This window comes from Osmerus eperlanus, chromosome 22 (assembly GCF_963692335.1).
Source record: "Osmerus eperlanus chromosome 22, fOsmEpe2.1, whole genome shotgun sequence".
Lineage (NCBI taxonomy): Eukaryota > Metazoa > Chordata > Actinopteri > Osmeriformes > Osmeridae > Osmerus > Osmerus eperlanus.
In genome coordinates, this window is record NC_085039.1 from 10,310,767 (window position 1) to 10,330,605 (window position 19,839).

At 45.6% G+C, this 19,839-nt stretch overlaps 4 protein-coding genes and 1 long non-coding RNA gene across 6 annotated transcripts; 4 read left to right on the plus strand and 1 right to left on the minus strand.

Annotated features, from left to right (window-relative positions):
• The first annotated feature begins 72 nt into the window (after positions 1-72).
• ppp1r27b (protein phosphatase 1, regulatory subunit 27b) lies at positions 73-2,197 on the plus strand. The gene is made up of 3 exons (XM_062447971.1): positions 73-506; positions 786-936; positions 1,562-2,197. Exons 1-3 carry the CDS (start codon positions 278-280, stop codon positions 1,683-1,685), a joined length of 504 nt encoding a protein of 167 aa, XP_062303955.1. The 5' UTR covers positions 73-277; the 3' UTR covers positions 1,686-2,197.
• Positions 2,198-2,749: 552 nt separating this feature from the next.
• On the minus strand, positions 2,750-3,931 carry anapc11 (APC11 anaphase promoting complex subunit 11 homolog (yeast)). Its single transcript, XM_062448134.1, has 3 exons — positions 3,696-3,931; positions 3,331-3,452; positions 2,750-3,092 (listed from the first exon to the last, which is right to left on the minus strand). The coding sequence occupies exons 2-3, from the start codon at positions 3,437-3,439 to the stop codon at positions 2,947-2,949; spliced, it is 255 nt and encodes an 84-aa protein (XP_062304118.1). The 5' UTR covers positions 3,440-3,452; positions 3,696-3,931; the 3' UTR covers positions 2,750-2,946.
• Positions 3,932-4,065: 134 nt separating this feature from the next.
• Positions 4,066-7,511, plus strand: LOC134008651 (THO complex subunit 4-A-like). The gene is made up of 6 exons (XM_062448133.1): positions 4,066-4,407; positions 5,724-5,885; positions 5,978-6,125; positions 6,222-6,288; positions 6,424-6,625; positions 6,753-7,511. Exons 1-6 carry the CDS (start codon positions 4,192-4,194, stop codon positions 6,765-6,767), a joined length of 810 nt encoding a protein of 269 aa, XP_062304117.1. The 5' UTR covers positions 4,066-4,191; the 3' UTR covers positions 6,768-7,511.
• A 318-nt stretch (positions 7,512-7,829) lies between these two features.
• On the plus strand, positions 7,830-17,418 carry LOC134008558 (rho GDP-dissociation inhibitor 1-like). 2 transcript variants are annotated; one of them, XM_062447977.1, is made up of 6 exons: positions 7,830-7,984; positions 14,594-14,782; positions 15,335-15,418; positions 16,523-16,599; positions 16,763-16,826; positions 17,071-17,418. In XM_062447977.1, exons 2-6 carry the CDS (start codon positions 14,596-14,598, stop codon positions 17,268-17,270), a joined length of 612 nt encoding a protein of 203 aa, XP_062303961.1. In that variant the 5' UTR covers positions 7,830-7,984; positions 14,594-14,595; the 3' UTR covers positions 17,271-17,418. The 2 variants fall into 2 exon arrangements, with proteins under 2 accessions (XP_062303961.1, XP_062303962.1); XM_062447978.1 differs by lacking the exon at positions 7,830-7,984 and adding an exon at positions 13,753-14,207.
• A 294-nt stretch (positions 17,419-17,712) lies between these two features.
• LOC134008559 (uncharacterized) lies at positions 17,713-19,600 on the plus strand. Its single transcript, XR_009928150.1, has 2 exons — positions 17,713-18,844; positions 18,887-19,600. It is a non-coding gene; the product is annotated as an uncharacterized LOC134008559 (long non-coding RNA).
• The last annotated feature ends 239 nt before the right edge of the window (positions 19,601-19,839 follow it).

Below are 19,839 nucleotides of genomic sequence, written 5' to 3' on the forward strand. Positions count from 1 at the left end.
GCAGGGGGTATATAAAGGGCCGAACGCAGGCCTTGGCTTCCAGAGGACTCTCTCCACTGTGACTACAGTACCCTGCTCTGCAGAAGACACTAAAAAGCCCTTTGGACTTCTGGAAAAACGTATAGATTTATTTTTTTACCTTTTATTCTTTCCTTTTATCACCGAAGGTAGCTGGGCTTATATTCTGAACTTTGAAAACAAATCAAATTGAAGCTTTGGCTTGATTTGCACTCTTCTTTTTTTTTTTTTTTTTACTCAAGTCATCCTCTTTTTGAAGATGAAGTATTACCAGTACCCAGTCTCTCAGACCATGGGAATAAAGCCTCTGTCTCCTGACAAATGTGGGTCCCTCTCCTGCAAAGACTCTGCCTCTCTCAAACCCATCCGCAGTGTGCACTTTCCCAACGACATCGTCTTCCAGGACTACGTGCGCCAGGGCGAGCTTGAGAGGATCGGACGATTCATCCGAGCCAGGAGGGTCAGCCTTGACACCATCTACCACTCTGGTAGGTCACCGGGGCTACAGAAACAAAGCATTTAAGAAGGATTCATCTGTAACTTAGCTCATCTTACTCTATTGGACAAATGTGGAAGGGTGCTGTGCTCATTTGCAAGTTTAGCTCTACTCAGCTCAAGTGATTTGGAATGATCTATTTACCTTTATCTAGTTATTCCTTTTGAGTAACAATTGTGGTGTCTCTGAGACCCACGGTAAAGCTCATATCAAACGCTCCTTACGCCGGCCGGCCCATTTCTGATACTATCTCCTTTTGGCATGGACGCAGGCATGGCAGCCATCCACGAGGCGGTGTTGTCCGGGAACCTGGAGTGTGTGAAGCTGCTGGTGAAGTACGGAGCAGACGTCCACCAGAGGGACGAGGAGGGCTGGACGCCGCTCCACATGGCCTGCAGCGACGGCTTCCCAGACATTGCCGAGTGAGCCAACTTTCCGCAGACACTCGCATTCACCCGTGCCATTGGCTCGGCTCATACAGAGCCACAGGTTTCAGACCCACTTTCATACACACGCACTCTTCAGCTACACTATCACTCCGACACAGTTACTGGCTTTACCCGTGCTTTCTCTCTCATGCACACAGTCAAGTCAGGCTATCCAAAAAGATGTGAGCCTGTGTCCTATTCATATCACCTCGAAGCTCATGATGCTGGTTTGTGGCCAACTTGTATTGACACGGCTCATACTGTGATGCAGGACCCCTGCTGTTCAGTTGATCTGCCTCAGAGTAGGTTTACAGTCCACCCATGTCATGTGGTGGCAGTTCACGCTGTTTGCATGGCAGTGTCAAGTACATACAAGGCAAAACACAGGAACAGACCACACACACGCGCTGGCTGAGCACTCCTCAAAAGCCACCCCCAGGGGTAATACAAGCTGAAGATATGCCATTTACTTGTACCATGTTGACCTCCTGGACCTTGAACTATACTTGAAACTCACATTTAACTCGCAGCACAGTGCGACACATTCCACACAGGGAGTATCATATGACATCACCTTCTTTACTGACCGGGGGGTGGTGCTCTGGTTCTCTCTCCCCAGGTACCTGCTCTCACTGGGCGCCGACCACCAGATCGAGAACGAGTGTGGGGAGAAGCCGTCTGACCTCATCGACCCCGAAAACAAGGAGCTTCTGCAGCTTTTCGGAGTCGGGGGAGACGACTAAGCCCCTCCCCTTTTCTGAAACGCATCAATCTGCTTCCTGGTCCTCCAGGCCGTCCTGCGGCAACGGGACAAAATGGACAGATGACGGTCAGATAATTCTGTGTCAGACGTCTCTCCTGGTTTCTGGGATACGTCTTGTCAATGCTGGTTGGCTGGCCAGTGAGAGTGGGATGAGCTGTGGTTGGAGAGAGGCTCCTTAACAAGGCACGGTCAGCTGACACTGCTTTCTGCAGCGCTGAGAAAGGTGTGAGATCATGAACTACATTCTATGCAGCGTATTGAGCATTTGAATGAAGTAGATAGGCAGTATGGTTATATGGTAATCAGCTTTCCTAATGACTATTGATGAGGTTTTGTTTTTGCTGTGGATGTGTTGAAGGGAATGCTTGCATACCTTATCCATTCTGTAAAAGCACCCTGGGTGTGCGTAGATGTAAATGTACTAATATGGCTTTGTCTTAATATGTATCTATTTTTATACATTATTTTTCATTAAAGTATTTTATAACTCCATCTGTTCTTTGTTTTTTAACAACAAATTGTTGTAAGAACAAAATATGTATGTTCATGGGTCTTTTCTGTCAGTCGTAACAACAAATTACAAACTTAGAAATTACAATATAAAAAAATATATACATATAACATAAAACCTCATGTGAAACACAGATCAGTGTTTCCTAAAAAGAGCTCATGTGAAAACCTAATTAACCATGGCTCGACCACACAGTACACTGCTGGGCTTTTTAATACAAAGTATTAAGGCAACCAGGCTAAAGAAAAGTTGGTTGTTTTGGTTATTTTATCCTGATCAACATGATCTCCCCCCCAGCCCCTACCCCTACAATCTAAATCTTTAGCCTTAATCATTATTTTGCACTGTTGGAATTAAATTCACTTTACAGACTTTAGAAAGAATATCTGCTGTTTGCTGGTAGTGCCCAACTACTCAGAACACAATTATATTTTTAATCACACTTGTGAATGATCCCAAGAGTACTGACAGACATAAAGCAGACAGGTCCTTAAGGCAATCTGACAAAGGACCCAATGAATTACCTACAAGTGTTCGGAGTGTGACAATTCAGCCTAAAATAATAACTTTAATCCAATTGAACGTATATTCACATTCTCACCAGTCGACTGATGCATATCAACAGTACAAAAACAGAAATATATGTACATATATTCCAAAAGTATACACAAATCCTCAAATTGAGGTATATTCATTAGTCTCTGAAAGGCAATCCAGGAGTGTTGTCAGTTTACTCCTTAAACTTCCACTCCTGTCGGCACATGGGGCACTGCTGTTGAACCTGCTGGGAGTTGAGCCATTTGAGGATGCAGTGCATGTGGAAGCAGTGCGAACACTGGCCCCACACCAGGGGACAGTCATCTCCGGGAACTTTACCTGGAAAGACAAGACATGGAAGGTCTAAGACATGGAAGGTCTATGACATTGTATTTGAAAATGGGATCTGGTCTCAATGTTGGTGCCTATATTTTGCATTATAATCACCACGTCCAACCATGTTTATGCAAGTCGGGTGGGCTTTGTTTAGGAACTTAGTCCTACCGTTGATGCATGGTCTACTGTAACGGAGGCTCATAACTCGAATCAAGTAACAGGCAACGCGTTAGTAACTTACAGTCCGGACAGCAGCCGTTGAAAGACATTCGGCAGATCCCACAGTTCTCATCATTGGCCACCCAAAGCCAGGACGCCACGCCGTTCCACTGCTTGATTTTTACCTTCATCTTCTTGTCCCTACTAGTAGTAAAAAGAGACAAATAATTAGCTACATTTGATAGCTAAACAAGCTAGCTAGATACTACTTGCAGAGGTACTAGCAGTGAGCAGTCAGTGCAGTAGTCAAACTGACAATCACGGGGGGAATTCCGCCAAACATACATTTATTATGCGCAACGGCAGCGGGAAAATGTCTTCTTTTTAAACACTTTTCATATATCTGGGTGTTATTTAGACAGCTAGATTGCCTCATTTCGCGCTTACCATTAAATCCAGCTACTTCTTGATAACGCGTACAGTACCAGTCGTAGTTGAACAAGACTGTGAAAACAAAGCGAGACCTCCAGTGGCCGGCGGAAGAACTGACGTTGATGTCAAACTAGTTACAGTACGGGGTGTTGTCTCGGAAAATCTAGGAATGCTGTTTATCTCTTCAGAGGATTTCTGCGCATACACCGTAAATACATTTAATTTAGCAATGAAAACGTTGCCTGGCCAAAGATGTGTCTTAGGCGTTCCGATATGGTTGCTTTCCCGTGTGTAAGCAACAGGTGGCACCACTGCTGAATATTTTCCAAAAATAAACGGAAGTTGTAGAAGCACCTGATGACATCATTTCCTTTCATTATTTAACTGCCTCCTCGTCTCCCTCGACGAGACAAACAAAAGTAAGGAGCGGAAAGGGCCAGCGAGTTAGCTACTAGACAACGTCCTAAGAGTTTATTCGTGTTTAGTAAATTTTTGTAGCATTAGTGCGAACATGTCTGATAAGATGGATATGTCTTTAGACGACATTATTAAGCAGAGTAAAAAGGGTGGTGGAGGAAGCGGCGGCGGCCGCGGAAACAGAGGAGGCCGCGGCCGAGGAGGATCATCTGGGCGATCTGGATTCGCCGGTCGGTCTGGCGGAGGCCCTGAGCGGAGTCGACAGAATTTCAGCCGGGAAAGAAGTAGCAGACCTACGCCGTACAGCAGGGTAGGAACGAGAGGGAGCTCACAGAAAATGAAAATGGTCCGACACCTTCGAGGATGGGTGTCACAAAAATCTATATTGTGGTTTTGAAAGTGCGTCACATAAGTCATGAAGCCGTTCCACATTTTGGCATGATGTGGAATCCCCGTGGGAAAGGGCACATCCAAGAGTCGCTTTCAAACGCCATGCTGCTTGTCCATTTGGTAATGGCGTGTGAAGACGTGCGTTGTAAGGAGATTACACGTTGTGGTGTAACGATTTGCTGCTAGCCAACTAAACCGCATTTTCTCAAGCAGCATCCACCCCACAGTACGGATCGCCGTGTTTCCGTTCCTGGCAGTTGAACGGGGATGAAGTTATCCAGCCTCGTGTGTATGGATTCCGAAGTTCATCGCCCATCTGGCTTTTGTCTAGCTAGCTATAGGCTACTAGCTGACCTGAGAGCTAAAAAGCTAGTCAAGCATTTTCCCTACTAGTTGACGTCATTGTTTAGGGCTAAGGATGCCACCTGGCCACCAAAGCCAAGTCTTTGTTCTTGAAACGAGCTGCAGAGGAACCTCAGCCTGTTTGTGAATGATTAGAATCGTCTAATTTCGGCCTCAATCTGAATTGATTACGCAACTTCTCAAACTACGTGAAGAAGTGAACAAAATGGCGATCCTTAAGATGGATGCTTCTCAAACGGATCCACCATTGTAGTCCCCACATGGAATGCTTTGTTAAGTTTAAATCCGGACTTCTCAAAGAACACTGACCCAAACTACTTGATGAACTTTGCAGTTGGTCAGTCAATTAAGGACGGCAAATGAAGCAGGAAGGCAAGGATTTCACCGTGATGGACTCGCTCGCTTGGAAGAGAAGGCCTCGAGGCCTACCCTCGTCACCGAGCTCAAGTCAGTTTTTGTAGCCGGGAAGACTGCAAGGGCAAATCAGCGAAATGCTAAACTTAACCCAGCCATAAAAACAACAGTGCATGCAGAGCCCATTTTAATCGACACAAATCATTAGTCTGTTGTTTTAGCAGTTTATTTGTGATTGTTTTGAAATATTCAGATTCTTGTTTTTGTGTTGCAAGTCCGTTTCGTCTTCAGAATTGAACAACCTATATCATCTTGGCTAATGAAGGCTATTGTGTAGCCTATTGTAAATGATGTATAAGCACAATTGAGTCACTTTTTCGTCTTTTTCGAGAAATGGTGGTCAAGTAAGGTTCCCCTTCCTGCGCGGGCAGCGGTTCAGTTTGCACATGCTCACACTGATCGTCAGGAACAGGGGAACCGGAAGTCAGCAGCCGCATCTGTTTTATTGCCCTCTTGCAGCCAAGAGAGTTGCCGGACAAATGGCAACACGACATGTTTGATGGCGGCGTCGGTGCCCGCGGAGGCGGAGCAGTTGGAGGCGGCGGTACCGGTGGTGTGGAGACCGGCGGCAAGCTCCTGGTCTCAAACCTCGACTTTGGGGTCTCGGATGCCGACATTAAGGTATGCATGAATGGTCGTTTGCCATGCTACTGGTTTATACGGGTGAATGTTCTAGGTGCCCTGATGACATGATTCTCATTGCCCTCTTCCAGGAGTTGTTTGCGGAGTTTGGCACACTGAAGAAAGCAGCTGTGCACTATGACCGTTCTGGTCGCAGTCAAGGAACTGCTGATGTCCACTTTGAGAGGAGGGCAGATGCACTTAAAGCCATGAAACAATATAACAACGTCCCTTTGGATGGTAAGGTTCAATTTTGGAATTTAGGATCACTGTCTACTCGGCGGATTGTTTTAATTGCGTGTATCTAGGTGTAAACTAAACTCCTTGTCCTTTCAGGCCGGCCCATGAGCATTCAACATGTCACATCACAAATCGACACACAAAGACGGCCATCTACACAGAGGTACGGGAATCTTGTGATTGGGAAAAGTTGCACCAAGAAAAGGTTTTTCCATGTTGGGGTTGTGTAAATCTTGAGGGGGGGGGAAACATTTGTCTTATTATTCTCTTAACCTCCCAACTTCTCTGACCCCTACAGTCCTAGAGGAGGAGGTGGCGGCGGTGGATTCAACAGAGATCGAATTGGACGTCCCAACTCTGAGAGGAGACAGGGAGGAGGGGGGGGCGGGCGGGGTGGCGGAGGGGCCAGAGGCCGGGGGAGAGGTGGGAGAGGAGGCGGCGGCAAACCAGCGCTCTCTGCTGAGGAGCTGGACGCTCAGTTGGATGCTTACAATGCAAAGGTCAGAAATGGATTTGAAGACAATTTGACAATTGCTGTTGAAATTCCCCTTGTGTAATTTATATCTTCAATCCAAGTGTTTGTCGACCTAATGTGTGTGCTTTTTTTTTTTTTTTTTTTTTTCTCAGATGGAAACCAGTTAAACCTTTTCCAAGATGCACACTCGTCAAGATCTAGCCCCTGCCCTTCCTATCTGCCATCATTGGATTTGAAACTAGTTGTTGTTTGTCTAAAATGTTTTACACTTACTGTTCTTTGAAGCCATTTTAATGTACAGACCTTGTTTCCCCCCTGTTTTAATATTATGAACACTTTTTGTACCATTTTTATTTTGGGTAAAATTGTAGGTTATTGAAGGGAGGTTTTTTTGTTGTTGGTTCTTCCCTCCCCTGATTCTCCATGTACTGTTTAATTGCAATAAACCTACAACCAAACTATGTTCTCTGCAATTCTTAGTTCAGACAAATCATTGCTATTGTCCAGAATGTAAATATTTAGAAGAGCCCTTTTTAACAGGAGAGCAGTGTCATTAGGATGTTAGTGTAGTCCAGGGTTTGTCACAGTCAATGCTGAAATGTTGAAATGATGATGAAAAGTCAAATAGAAGGCAGTAGGCTTGCTATAGATTACTCCTCAGTTACCATGGAGAAGGGTGGAATCCATAGTGAGCCCAACGTTACAAAGGATTGCATCGAAAAAGGTGGCTTTTATGACGTGTAATGCATCCTCTTTGTAGTGTGTACCATAGTGACATCTGCTGGTCAGGTCATGGTAAACAGCTATGTGTTTGGAACTGTAGAGAAGTGCTTGTGCGAACAAGGCCCCGTGTTGGAAGGGCTTCATAATTGAACTGGACAATTGGTGGCGAATTAAAACATTTTTCTCAATTTGTTTGCAATTAAGTTTCACTTTTTCTCTAAACCTACACAGTTCAGTCACGTTGTCAACTGCAGGACTTCAGGATAAATTAAAGCGAGGTGATGAATTAGTATCGGTTACTGTTGAATCACTTGCTCAGGTAGTAAGTGTCCATATTGAGAATCACACCATTTGTGCTGCATATGAACTGAACGAGTTATTTACACACAATTGGGATTCATTTAATTCCAGTTGTAGCCATATGAATATTGATTACAATGCAATGGTTTCAAACCTGCCAGCAAAGTAAATATGCACATTCAAACCGTCTTTACCGGAGGGTGCGCACCACCAGCAACCGCACATGCACATGACTTGCGTGCGCGTCAGTTCCCGGAAGAGTGAAGAGCGGGCGGCACCGTTCCTTGTTCGCCATACTTGCATAGTGCAGAGTGACTGAAGCACTTATTCGAGCAGCACCCGAAAAACCTGCTGTACACCGGTAAGGACCTCCATCCTTCACAGAAACACTCTTTGTGCGTCAGAAATGTAAACGATGAAAACGTTTATAATTGTACAAGCTTTTTCGTATTTCGGTTTGTCATTTCAATTTGAGCTAGCCAGAGACCGGCTGGCTGTTGAGTTGTTCTAGTAATGCTGAATGGCTAGCTAGCCATGTCCCACCCTACAGAAAGGCATGGTGCTCCTTGTGTCAGCCGGCAGGTATGGCTGGCACAAACCTGAATCATCTCCTTGTGCTTGTGGGCAAAATAGTTGTACAACAGGATTAATGTATCTAACTAACTAGAAAAGCAATTCAAACTGGTTGGTGGTGAACTGTCCCCGTGCATAGATGGTTGCTTCTAGATTAATGATGACTTGCTCAAGTGTGTAGCCGGTGGCTGTGCTAAGCAACGAGCTTTAGCTGTTGTTGGCAGTTGTGGTATTTTGATGTGTGATTGTTTTAAAGGAGCTTTTTAGTTCTTAAAGGACAATGGATGATTTATTTAAATTGATTATCAATGGTTAGATTAGCTCATTTTTTGTTCATGGACATCTTTGTGTCACTGCAGCATGACTCATGAGACAAAGAAAGTTAGCTATAGCTGCTGTTTCAAGCCACCAAGAAAACGAGTTTTCTTTGTTAGACTTAGCTACTATAGCTAGGTAGTAGTATTTAGAAGCATACTGTATATATTTATTGGTTCTGTTTCAGGTAGAAATCGGAAAGGGAATTCTTTTCTGAAAGACAGCATTGTAGAATGAAAATTCAGCAACTGGGATGTGGGTTGACATTCCTAATGTACTTGTAGCTGGTCGTCACCAAAGCAGTTTGGGTATACAGCATTGTGATGTATCTTGTGCGGTTTGTTTGTTTCCTCTGCAAATATTAGTAATCTGAGTTTGAAGCATTCATTTCCTGTCAATCTCCAAACCTGTTGCAAAACTTCACGGCTTCCTCTCTGGGGCGGGGTGGTCTCCACACCACATAGACCAGTATAAATGGGCATGAAATTAAATACTAGATGGGGTTTTGTCCCTTAATAATTTGAAATACTACGTGTTCTCAATCAAGGAAAATTCCAGGTAGGATGACAACCCCTCTACTCGACATACAAAGAGGATGTCATTTCGAGGAGGGAAAAGGTGTTTAGCTTGAGTGACAGAGCAGGGTTTAAGTGGCAGCAGTTATGTAAGTTTCCCTACCTTTCTGTCAAACAAAGCTGCTAAAACACACTTACTGTTAACTTCAGTTCAAACTGAAATTTAGAACACATGACATCATATACAAGTTAAAAAAATTGAAATGGAGAGTTGCAGTGAGTTTTTTCATGGTAAATCTTCTCAGCCCATTATTTGATCAAGGTTGAGTGGAAGCAAATGGAACTAGAGAGGGTACAATTTCTGGGGAAATTGTAGGGTGTGCTTGCTTGCGTCGGTTGCACAGGGGTCTGTATATTTTATATAAAAATGCATAGGGCCTACTTAATATTTATAAAGATTACATAGATTTAAAAGCATCTTTTTTTTGCTGCTTATTTACAACTCAAAATACGAGTGAAGTGTAGAATGAAATATGATGTCTTCTCATTTCCCCTGCAAGAGGCAGCCTCATAGCTACAAAGTAAAATAAGTAAATAGTTATCACCCTGGCCTCTTTGCTTGTGGCGTTTCTGCAGCTGCCTTGCAGTAAAGCTATAGTTAGCCTAGCTATCCCCCAAGTTAACAGATGCGAAACGAATGTTCTGCTACAGATAGTCACGCGTGTTTTCGTGACGTTAGTAACGTCAGTGACTGTGGCTAGCAAATTAGCCACCGTTAGCTTCACTTTTCGCCACAAAAACTTAATTTCCACTTAAACCATGCAACGGAACGTAAATAAAAATACAAGCAACTCAATCGCTACCAAGACGAAACTTTTGACACCTAGGTTGTCTATGTAGGCCAAATATTGACAAAGATTTAGGGGGGCAAAAATAAATAATAACTAGAAAAGGCTGTTCCTGCGAAACAGCAGTGAGAATGCTGAAAACCTGAATGGGGATAGCTGACCATGCTAAAAAAGCTGAAAATAGTGAAAATTTAGTAGAAAGTTATAAGCTGAAGCTTCAAAGCAACCGAAAGGTATTTTTGAAAGGGGCTGGAGCAGCATTCCAACAATGATTTGAAAGGATTTACCATTACTTTTAAAGGGAGAATAATTTGCACAAAAACCTTTATATTTTAAAAAGTATAAAAGTGAGAAATGAGAAAATACTCGCAAGCTGAAATGAATTTCAAAAATGTGTGAGTGACACAAAAGAGGCAGTGTGGAAGCTGAACTGCATCATATGCATCATCTTAACAAAGCTAAGAGCTAAAATAGCCTACAATGCGGGAGAAGCTGAAAGCTGAACTGTTAAACAGAAGAAGTAGGCTAGCTAGTCGGAACAAGAATATTATCGTTTTAACAGCTGAAATTATAGTTGGGATAGTAATAGCAGTAGCAGATGTAGCCTACCATTGAGTGCGTTTACTCGGCTTTCTTAGTAGGATTCAATGTGTTGATGGAATGAAACATACAGCAGTAGAGCCGATACAGGAAGACACGGCGACACTTTGTTGCAGAAGGATGATGGTGCAAGTTTTGTCCGTGGAGCATACAACGATTAATAAAAAAAAATCATGTAGACGCGTTTATTGAGTAATCGCATAACTAATTACACATGTAAACGGAGTAATCGTATTATTGGCATAAACCGACAATTGCTAGTAATCGTGTTTCTCATGGTCAATTAAACGTACCAATCACCTGTGTGAGAGACTGAGTGGTGCGTGTCTGTCGTTACGGTGATGGTGCAGCTATGATTGCTAACGCGCTGAGGGCAGAGAATAAGAGAAATGTAGCTAGAATCCACACCTCAAACAAGATAACCTAGACGCAAAACTGTACGTCCAATCCAAAATATAAGGATATTTTCCGAGACCCAAGACTCTGCCGAAACCAGAGATATTCTTTATATGTCTGTGCAGTCAGAAATACGACTCTACCTGCAGTTTCAAAAACGTGTTCCTTTTTCTTTCCTGGTGCTTGTTTGTTTGGTTGCCACGGTGATGGCGCAGCTGTGATAGCTAACGAGCTAGGCAGAGAGAAAAACGAACATTTACCTAGCATCCACACCTCAAACAAGTTGACCTAGACGCAAAACTATACGTCCAATCCAAAATATAAGGATATTTTCCGAGACCCAAGACTCTGCCGAAACCAGAGATGTCCTTTATATGTCTGTGCGGTCAGAAATACGACTATCGGCAGTTTCAAAATCTTGTTCCTTCTTGCTTTCTCTGACTGATTTTACTCACCTCTCCATTGAAGTTAGTGAGAGAATTTGAAAGGCTGCTCTCGCTTCAAGGCTCATAGCTGAAAATCTGTAAATGTGAGCTCTTTAGTAGTTACATTGGCTGAAAGAGGACAATTTTTCCTACATTTTAAGGTATAACTTGTTTCTGTAAGTTAAACTATATGAACGTTAGAGGAATTTGTTTGACAAATTAGTTGAATATCAGAAAAAGAGCAGCAAGCAGAGTGTGCCACTCTGCTTGCTCATTCATAAAAATCAAGAAGGAGCAAACATTTTAATGTAATTCAAACTGTCATAATTCAAAATTGGCTGAACATTTGAAAAAGCTGAATCATTTGGGAATAGCTGAATGTCTTGTGAACATTTTAAAGGTTGAATGGTGTCTCTAGCTGAAAGTAAGCTGAAGTAGTTACGTTTGAAAGAGGAGGAAGCTTTTTAATGATTTGAAAGGATTTACCATTACTTTTAATGGGAGAATAATTTAGTATGCAGAACGAGTTAAAGGCCAAAAAACGGCGGAAGAACTAAGAAGTTGAAAAACAATAGTGAGAATGCTGCATTCTCACAATAATAAATATATATGTGAGAGAACAAAGGTTGTGCTCTCGCCAAAGGCTTGAGCACACCCAATTAGCACACTCAATTTCCCTTTCCCTTCAATTCTCTTTGCTAATCCCTCCTTGAAAACTGAGTGTGTATTTGACCAGGTTTCTAAGATGGTGGGTCAGTGTTGGCGGCGGGGCAACAGGCATGAGCAGGTTCCCGGCCCTGAGCTCAAGCAAGCCAGTGACAGCACGGCCTGCTTTCCACAGTCTGCAGAGCTCTTCCTCTTTAGCATTCCTGTCTGAGATGCTAGTTTAGGCAGGTCAGTTTGGGGGGTGGGCGTGGGGGGGGGGATGGAAATATGTTGGTTAGCACTAGCAGCACCTTCCCCTCAGTAGCCTCAGGTGGCTGGAAGCCACACTCATTTTTTTTTTTTTTACCAAGTACTCCCTGTTCCACGATAAAGTAACAACAGCACTTGCCAGTAGAACCCATTGCTAGAGTGTCTGTTTTGGGGGGGTTCTTGATTCTAAGACCTCTAGAAGGACTCATGTTGGAGATAAGTCTAAGATAAGTAGGAAAAGAGTGCGATCACACGTCAGTCCAGATGACATGGCAGAAGTCCACACTAGGCCTGACTCTTCCCTGAGTTATCATGTTTGTGTGACAGGCAGTTTAACTGCTTTACGCTCAGGACACGGGTATGCCGATCTTGCATCAAACAGTCCCTTCCTAGGACGTTACTGCCGCTGCCTGTGAAAAACACATTGACGTCACGCCACATGCAGCCCATCTCCACTCAGGACTTTGTCTCTCGTTTAGCATTCACTGGGACCCTTCGGTTCCTACATCCACCTGTACCCCTCTTGCTCTCCCCATTGGAACTTTGCAGTCGGAAAAAGTGAAGGATTAGCTTGACCTTGGCACAAACAAATCTCCTACAAAAAAACAGAACAACTGCGTCAGTAATGCACTCTGCTCCATTTTCTGTCCTCCGAACGAAGGAGGAAAATCTGTAGCCCCCCCCCCCCCCCAAAAAAAAGCTGACAGTTGGATATATTAGACACTTGACTGTTTCCATGGTTCCAGATGAGTGCTTTTACAAAGTCTCAACTCCCAACTAAATAGTAGGCTTTTTTTATTGCTGTTCATAAAGACAGATCATCAATATGTAAAATGGGACTTTTATTTTAAAAAAAAATCAGTTTACGGTTGGAAGAGTTTTAGAACCCCACTGATCTTCGCTTCTCAAAAGCAAGTTCATGTTTCAGGCAGGGACAGTAAAGGACTGCTGACCTTACTGGGAATGTCGAGTCTATCTGGCATAAACAAGCACTTCCTGCTTTTGTTATAGCCTCTCTAGTTATCATGTGTCGAGCCGAGTGCGTTTTCCCCAATAATAACCCTTTGGATGGGAATGACACGCCCAAAGTCAACTTCACAAAGGTTGAATCACCTTGTGAGAGAGATCTCAGGCCTTATTTTTTCCCCTTCTCGCTTCTTGTATACAAATGATACTATTGTGGTGAACACAAAGTAAATGGGACCTTGCTGTTAGTTTTGGGTCTCGCAACCCCTAGCTGTGCTACAGAAGGACGTCAGAGCCATCCGTCATATCTGCCAGGGCTGGACAAGGGGAACACGCAGCCTTATGGGCTGTGTACATATGTTTCCACCAACATGGGTGCAGTCCATGTAAACAAAGGACAGAAGGAAGAGTTCCTACCTGGAGATCAGCAATTCAGCCAACCAGCCCGTCAGTGTATGTAGACTCTGATTTAAGCTCTGTTTTAGTAGTCCAAGCAAAGGCGGACCAGTGTCGGGGGAGAGAGAAGGGGTAGCTAGAGACAAAGGGTAGGTAGAGAGAGAGAGAGGGGGGGGGGGGGGGGCAGGGAGGGAAAGAGAGAGTGGCTGACTGGCTCTGTGATTGATCTTTTTTTAGAAAGATGAGCCCCTGCTGGTGGTGGTCCCAATGCTGATACACAGCCCATGCTCTTCTGACCTCAATAATGTCTAGACCTGAGTTTGTGTGTGTCTAAGAAAGTGTGTGTGCTTGTGTGGGGTAAGAGGAAGAGTGTGTGTGTGTGTGTGTCCGTATCCCGTGCTGGTGTGTGTGCAAGCGCCTGCCAACCTAGAGAGCGAGAGACCTGTGTCATGTGACTGTGTGTACCATGACCTCATTTGCCGGTTGTGTAGCTGACTCTGGCTGTGACGTGGTTTCAGAGAACCGTGGTCTGATTTTAGGACCCAGACTTAGGTCATCTCCAGTCTGATAGGAAGTCTGTTCCCTGCCCAACAACACCTCTCCTTCAGACACCCTGAGGACGCGAGGACTTCAAGGTAACTGGCTTAAGATCCATTTGGCGATCGATTTTGGCACATGCGGTCTGTTCTGCTTATTGAAATATAGTTGTACAGGAGCATCAATCTGGTGTAGGACTACACCAGACCAGGCAAACTTAACTGCATACTTGTCTCGTTGGATTCCAGCCGCTGTTTTTCTTCCTTCGTCTGTAATCTGTTCTCCAGCTTTAGATGAAGGGAGTTATAGCAGCGAGGAAGAGGAGGAGGAGGAGGAGATCAGCTAGCTATGTGGAAGGAGAAGTGGCCCACCTTCCCTCCAAAGGGATGGTGAAAGGTCTACACAAAATGTCTCAATTTTCCTGACTCTCCCACCTGTCGTCGTCCCCTCCCTCCTCTCCCTCCCCCCCTCCTCTCCTCCCCAGACATGGCTGAGGACGACCTGACCCCGGAGCAGCTGGCGGCCATCGCTGCGGAGAACGAGGTGGGGGAGTCGGTCAACTACAAGCCGCCGGCCCAGAAGACCCTGCAGGAGATCCAGGAGCTGGACAAGGACGACGAGAGCCTCCGCAAGTACAAGGAGGCTCTGCTCGGAGAGGGGCATGCCGTGGCCGGTGAGGAAGAGGGCGTGGGGGGGGGGTGTGTGTGTGTGGGGGGGGGGGGGGGTTGGTGTGTGTGTGTGTGTGCTTTCCTGTGTGTGCATTTTCCTGCCAGTCTGTAGGCCCTCTTCCTCCGCAGTGAGAGAGGCCTGCTGCTGTAGGACTGGGACTAATCACATGTTTAATTAATGCCAAAGTCCTCCCAGTTAATGGATAGATGTCCTGATTTCAGCTGTCTCTGGGGCTGAGAGAGGACAGCTGCTTATTACAGCACACACACACACTCACATACTCTGCCCTCACTTGTGTTGAGCCTGTCGACTGCTCTCTTTGTGTCACGAAAATAATCGAAGAGAAGACTGGATTAAGTCTTGCGGTTGGAGGAGGAGGGAGCAGGGTGGGTTTATTCATTCAGAATGACCCCTGCAGTACAGTTAAAAAAGGGGATTAACCTCATGTTGGCTCCCACTGCACACTGATCATTTGGGATAAGCAGTGTGGGATAGCACTGGAGCGCTGTGCGTTTTGGTGTGGTGTGAAACCTGACCGTGTCTGGTCCTGTCCCAGACCCCGGTGCCCCCAACGTCCAGGTGACCCGGCTGACCCTGGTCTGTGACACCGCCCCAGCACCACTCACTCTGGACCTGCAAGGTAAGAAGCCAGTCACAAGCAGCCATGGAGACCACTCGCTGTCAAATGACAAGATGTTCGATTACTACAGCAATACGATTTGAAGAGAATGCATTTCTGTAAATCATCAGAACACAAAGATGATATGCTTAATCCAGACTGTAAGGTATTTTAAAAGTATATGTGAGACAGATGAAGGAACTTACTTGGACATACAACTGAAGAATGCTCTTGTACCTAATATAAGTGTCTTTTGTCAAAAGTTCTACCAAACAAAGGGTCGGTCAATGAAAAAAAAAAAAAAAAAAAGCCAGTGTATAGTCAAATGGATTAGAGGTGACGCATGCCTGCTGACCTCAGAATGCTGCGCCCTCGCTCTCCTGAGGGCTGTGTTGAGCAGCAGGAGACCTTGGCCAGAGAAATGACTGACTCATCCTTGGTGAGCAAATCTAGTTCCAGTAAGACCACTCTAGTTCTAGAATAAGACCCCTCAAGTTCCAGTAAAACAACTCCAGTTCTAGAATAATACCCCTCTAGTTTCTGTAGGACCACTCTAGTTCTAGAAGAAGATCCCTCTAGTTCAAGAAGAAGACCACTCTCTGCCACCCATTGTCGATGTGTTGATTGCATTGAGACGATATTCTGGTTGAAGATATTTGGCACATTGTTACTATTTGTGATGAGAGAAGAGTTTATTTTTTTGGATGAAGCAAGTTGTCTGAGTGCCAGTGAGGGAGATGCAGCCATAATTAAGCCTCCTAATGAGGCATTGCCATTGTCGGGAGATGATAATGACCCCCACTGGGGTGTCACTCAGCCCTGCCCCCTTGTCATGCCCCCCTCCCCCCCATGGCTGTTGAAGACCCCCACGATCTGTCGCTGCACACACACGTCACACACGGACAGACTTAAGGTCATGAGCAGGCTGTTGCTGTATTCTAGAGAGGCAGAGAGAGAGAGACGGTGTGGGCGGGGGAGAGAGAGAGAGAGAGAGAGAGGGAGGGAGACAGACGGGAGTGTTTGTGAGACAGAGAAAGGGCTTAGAGAAAGGGTGAGCTGAACTGCCTGCCCTTTGTGCTCTGCACAAACCTTATGGGTCCTTTTTTTTGTGCTGTATGTTAACAGGGGATCTAGAGGCCTTTAAGAAGCAGTCCTTTATCCTGAAGGAAGGGGTGGAGTACAGAATAAAGATCAGCTTCAAGGTAAGGGAGCGCGCAGTACCGCAGTTTCTCCTCCTGTTGGTACCTCGATCTGTTCCCTGGAAATAAACGGGGGAAAAAAACAAAACGTGAATTATTACATAAGAGCTTTCTTTTTAAATAACGTTTCGATGCTATAAATAAACGGCCTCTCCTGTGTATTCAGGTGAACAAGGAGATCGTCTCGGGCCTCAAGTATGTCCAGCAGACCTTCAGGAAAGGAGTGAAACGTGAGTAACATCTTCTGACAGTCACCTAGCCCCTTAGAAACTCGAAACACAGACCAAAACATCCCCCACCCCCCCCGAGAGGAATTGGCACGCAGAACCCGTGTCGCTGGACTAGCTCACGTCTGTTCTGCATCTCGCTCCAGACGCTTCACGACGTGGATGCCACAGGTCCGCCGTCCCTTAGCAACAAAGAAGCGTTTCAGCCCACATCTAAAAGCTGCACGTCTCCCTCTTCCTTCCCCAGTCGACAAGTCCGACTACATGGTGGGCAGCTACGGGCCGCGGCCCGACGAGTACGACTTCCTGACCCCGCTGGAGGAGGCTCCCAAGGGCATGCTGGCCCGCGGCACCTACAACATGAAGTCCAAGTTCACCGACGACGACAAGCACGACCACCTCTCCTGGGAGTGGAACCTCAACATCAAGAAGGACTGGAAGGACTAAAGAGAGACGGAGAGGCCTTCGGAACCCCCCCTCGTCCCACTCATTTCACCCCAAGTCTCGTCCCTGTTCATCCCCTCTGGTTTCCTTCCATCCCTCGCTGCCCTTCTCGTCCGCTCAACACTCTCTCGTCTCGGCTCTCTTCCTCCGTGCCGGCGGCGGTGGCGGTGGGAGCAGTCGCGGTCCCCCTCTGTCCGTCCAGCCCTCCATCTCTCCCCCTCCTCCTCCCCCTCCACCTTCCACTCACCAGGTTCACCTCGGTTCAGCCGTCACCAGCCGGCCATGCCGTGGTGCACCCTGTCCCCCTAGCCGCTGTGCAGGTCCCATCTTCCCACCTATGTCATGGTTTGTGCTGCTCGAAGAGATTAATCCTGTCTCCCCCCCCCCCCCCCCGCACTCTCCTTTACACTCCTCAAAAAAATGGTCTTCCTTCCAGTAAGTACATGTGGAACAGCAACTGTACAATCGACTTTGTTAGCCTTTTTTTGATATATATATATATATATATATATGATTGTGTTACTACTAAATAGTCGTGTAATCGTGGCTATAATTCACACTGCTGTTGACATGAATCTGTTTTTATGGTCATTATGTCCTTCTTCCCCACCATCCCTGATGGAAGCCCCTCTCTCTTTTAGCATTCCTTGGTTGTCCTGCTAGCCTGCTGCTGCTGCTGTTGTTTTTAAAGTTAATCCTTTACCGAGACCTGCCTTGTGGATAGTACAGTTGATCAAATTGGAGTCTCTCCATCTCTCTCCCCCCTTAAATGTATTCACCCTCCTCCTCCAGGAGGACTGGGGCCAAAGTGAACAACAGGGAGAAACAAAAACGACAGTTTACCATGGGGTGAGAACCCCGCACCCCCTCTGCTGCCTTATACAGAACTAAAAAAAAAAAAAAAAAAAACAACGAATACCTGGCTTGTTCTGACTGGAGTAGTTACTAAGCTTGCATGCCTCCTAGCTGTGTGCAGAGTATATCAAGCAGGGCTGGCCGTAAAGTAGTCTCAACCAAGGGCTAACTACTAGTAGTGCTGTCAACCTCGTTAGCCCTCAACTAGCGTAAACACCCGTCTGTAACTTCTGTAGGTTACTTAGACGCTGCTTGCTGTTATAACCCTCCCTACCTAGTTACCAACTGGTCACTTTCTGTAGGGCGTCACCAATGGTATAATTTGTAATCAGCTGATGATATTTACCACTGGTTCTCGTTTCCTTCACCAAACCCTAGTCAGCATTGATTAAACCATGGCACTTATATTTTCCTTAGCCATGAGGCCTTATCGCAGACTTTAAAGTGTTTAAAAAAAGAATTTAACGCTTATTTCATTTATTTTTTGTTGCCTTAACATGCTATACATCTGTCTGCTGAGGCAGAATACCCATGCTCCCCCACTCATTCAGATTGTGTTGTGACCCCCAGCCTGCTACAGGAGGTCACATGTCATAGTAGTGTCCAATAGCAGAGAAGGCACAGGCCTGGTGGATGACACGCCGTCCGCTGATGGAGACATTGACGGTGTTCAGCTACAGTCGAGGTCGGCCAGGTGATGGTGTTTAGGTGTTTTAGCTACAGTCAAGGTCGGCCAGGTGACGGTGTTTAGGTGTTCAGCTAAGTCGAGGTCGGCCAGGTGACGGTGTTTAGGTGTTTAGCTACAGTCGAGGTCGGCCAGGTGACGGTGTTTAGGTGTTCAGCTACAGTCGAGGTCGGCCAGGTGACGGTGTTTAGGTGTTTAGCTACAGTCGAGGTCGGCCAGGTGACGGTGTTTAGGTGTTCAGCTACAGTCGAGGTCGGCCAGGTGACGGTGTTTAGGTGTTTAGCTACAGTCGAGGTCGGCCAGGTGACGGTGTTTAGGTGTTTAGCTACAGTCGAGGTCGGCCAGGATTCTGTCAGTGGGGAGGGGGGGGGGGGTTCAGACTCAAACCTCGGTGGCCAGCCTTCAACCAACTACACTTCTAAAGGAAATGGCGAGTTAATGGCGATGCATACAAAAAAACTAAAAAGCTTAAGGTCAAGTTTGCACAATGTGGAGTGGTCGTTCACCAGAAAAAAGGCGTGATTGATCATGTTCGTGTGCGAACGGGGAGGGGTTCTGAAACGGTGTGAACGGAGCTGACCTGATGAGTGAAACTGTACTGTACCAGACAGAGCAAATGGATGTAAAAGTGTGTTTCCCATGTCGTGAATGATCTTGATGCTGTTCCATACATTCCTTCACATTGTACAGTTTCTATGAAAATGCTGGCATGCTGGTGGGGTTGTGTATTTGATCATTTGTGATTGCTCTTCTTGGTCAATAAAGATTTTGCTTAACTTGGCCTGAAATGAAAGTAATGTCTGGTGTGATCTGTTTTGTATCTCTGGCAGTGTAAATTATACAATGACAATCGGGGGGGTCAACTTCTCCAGGGCGTAAAGTAATATTTACGATTTACAGGTAAAACCTTTGTTACACTAATGTTAATGTTGTCAGCCATGGTCACATATAACAAGCAGGTAAATTGGATACATTCATCTAGAAAATGTGTCTGTTAGTATATACACTATATATACTATAACGTCGATCATC

What these genes read in the sequence shown, in the direction of transcription:
- LOC134008651 (XM_062448133.1), top strand. Translation starts at nt 4,192, where the DNA reads ATGTCTGATAAGATGGATATGTCTTTAGACGACATTATTAAGCAGAGT. An exon ending in GACCTACGCCGTACAGCAGG is followed by an intron (nt 4,408 to 5,723) that starts GTAGGAACGAGA and finishes GCCCTCTTGCAG; the next exon opens with CCAAGAGAGTTGCCGGACAA. An exon ending in TCTCGGATGCCGACATTAAG is followed by an intron (nt 5,886 to 5,977) that starts GTATGCATGAAT and finishes GCCCTCTTCCAG; the next exon opens with GAGTTGTTTGCGGAGTTTGG.
- LOC134008558 (XM_062447977.1), top strand. Translation starts at nt 14,596, where the DNA reads ATGGCTGAGGACGACCTGACCCCGGAGCAGCTGGCGGCCATCGCTGCG. An exon ending in AGAGGGGCATGCCGTGGCCG is followed by an intron (nt 14,783 to 15,334) that starts GTGAGGAAGAGG and finishes GTCCTGTCCCAG; the next exon opens with ACCCCGGTGCCCCCAACGTC. An exon ending in GAATAAAGATCAGCTTCAAG is followed by an intron (nt 16,600 to 16,762) that starts GTAAGGGAGCGC and finishes CTGTGTATTCAG; the next exon opens with GTGAACAAGGAGATCGTCTC.
- anapc11 (XM_062448134.1), bottom strand. Translation starts at nt 3,439, where the DNA reads ATGAAGGTAAAAATCAAGCAGTGGAACGGCGTGGCGTCCTGGCTTTGG. An exon ending in CAACGGCTGCTGTCCGGACT is followed by an intron (nt 3,093 to 3,330) that starts GTAAGTTACTAA and finishes TTGTCTTTCCAG; the next exon opens with GTAAAGTTCCCGGAGATGAC.
- ppp1r27b (XM_062447971.1), top strand. Translation starts at nt 278, where the DNA reads ATGAAGTATTACCAGTACCCAGTCTCTCAGACCATGGGAATAAAGCCT. An exon ending in TGACACCATCTACCACTCTG is followed by an intron (nt 507 to 785) that starts GTAGGTCACCGG and finishes GCATGGACGCAG; the next exon opens with GCATGGCAGCCATCCACGAG. An exon ending in GGCTTCCCAGACATTGCCGA is followed by an intron (nt 937 to 1,561) that starts GTGAGCCAACTT and finishes CTCTCTCCCCAG; the next exon opens with GTACCTGCTCTCACTGGGCG.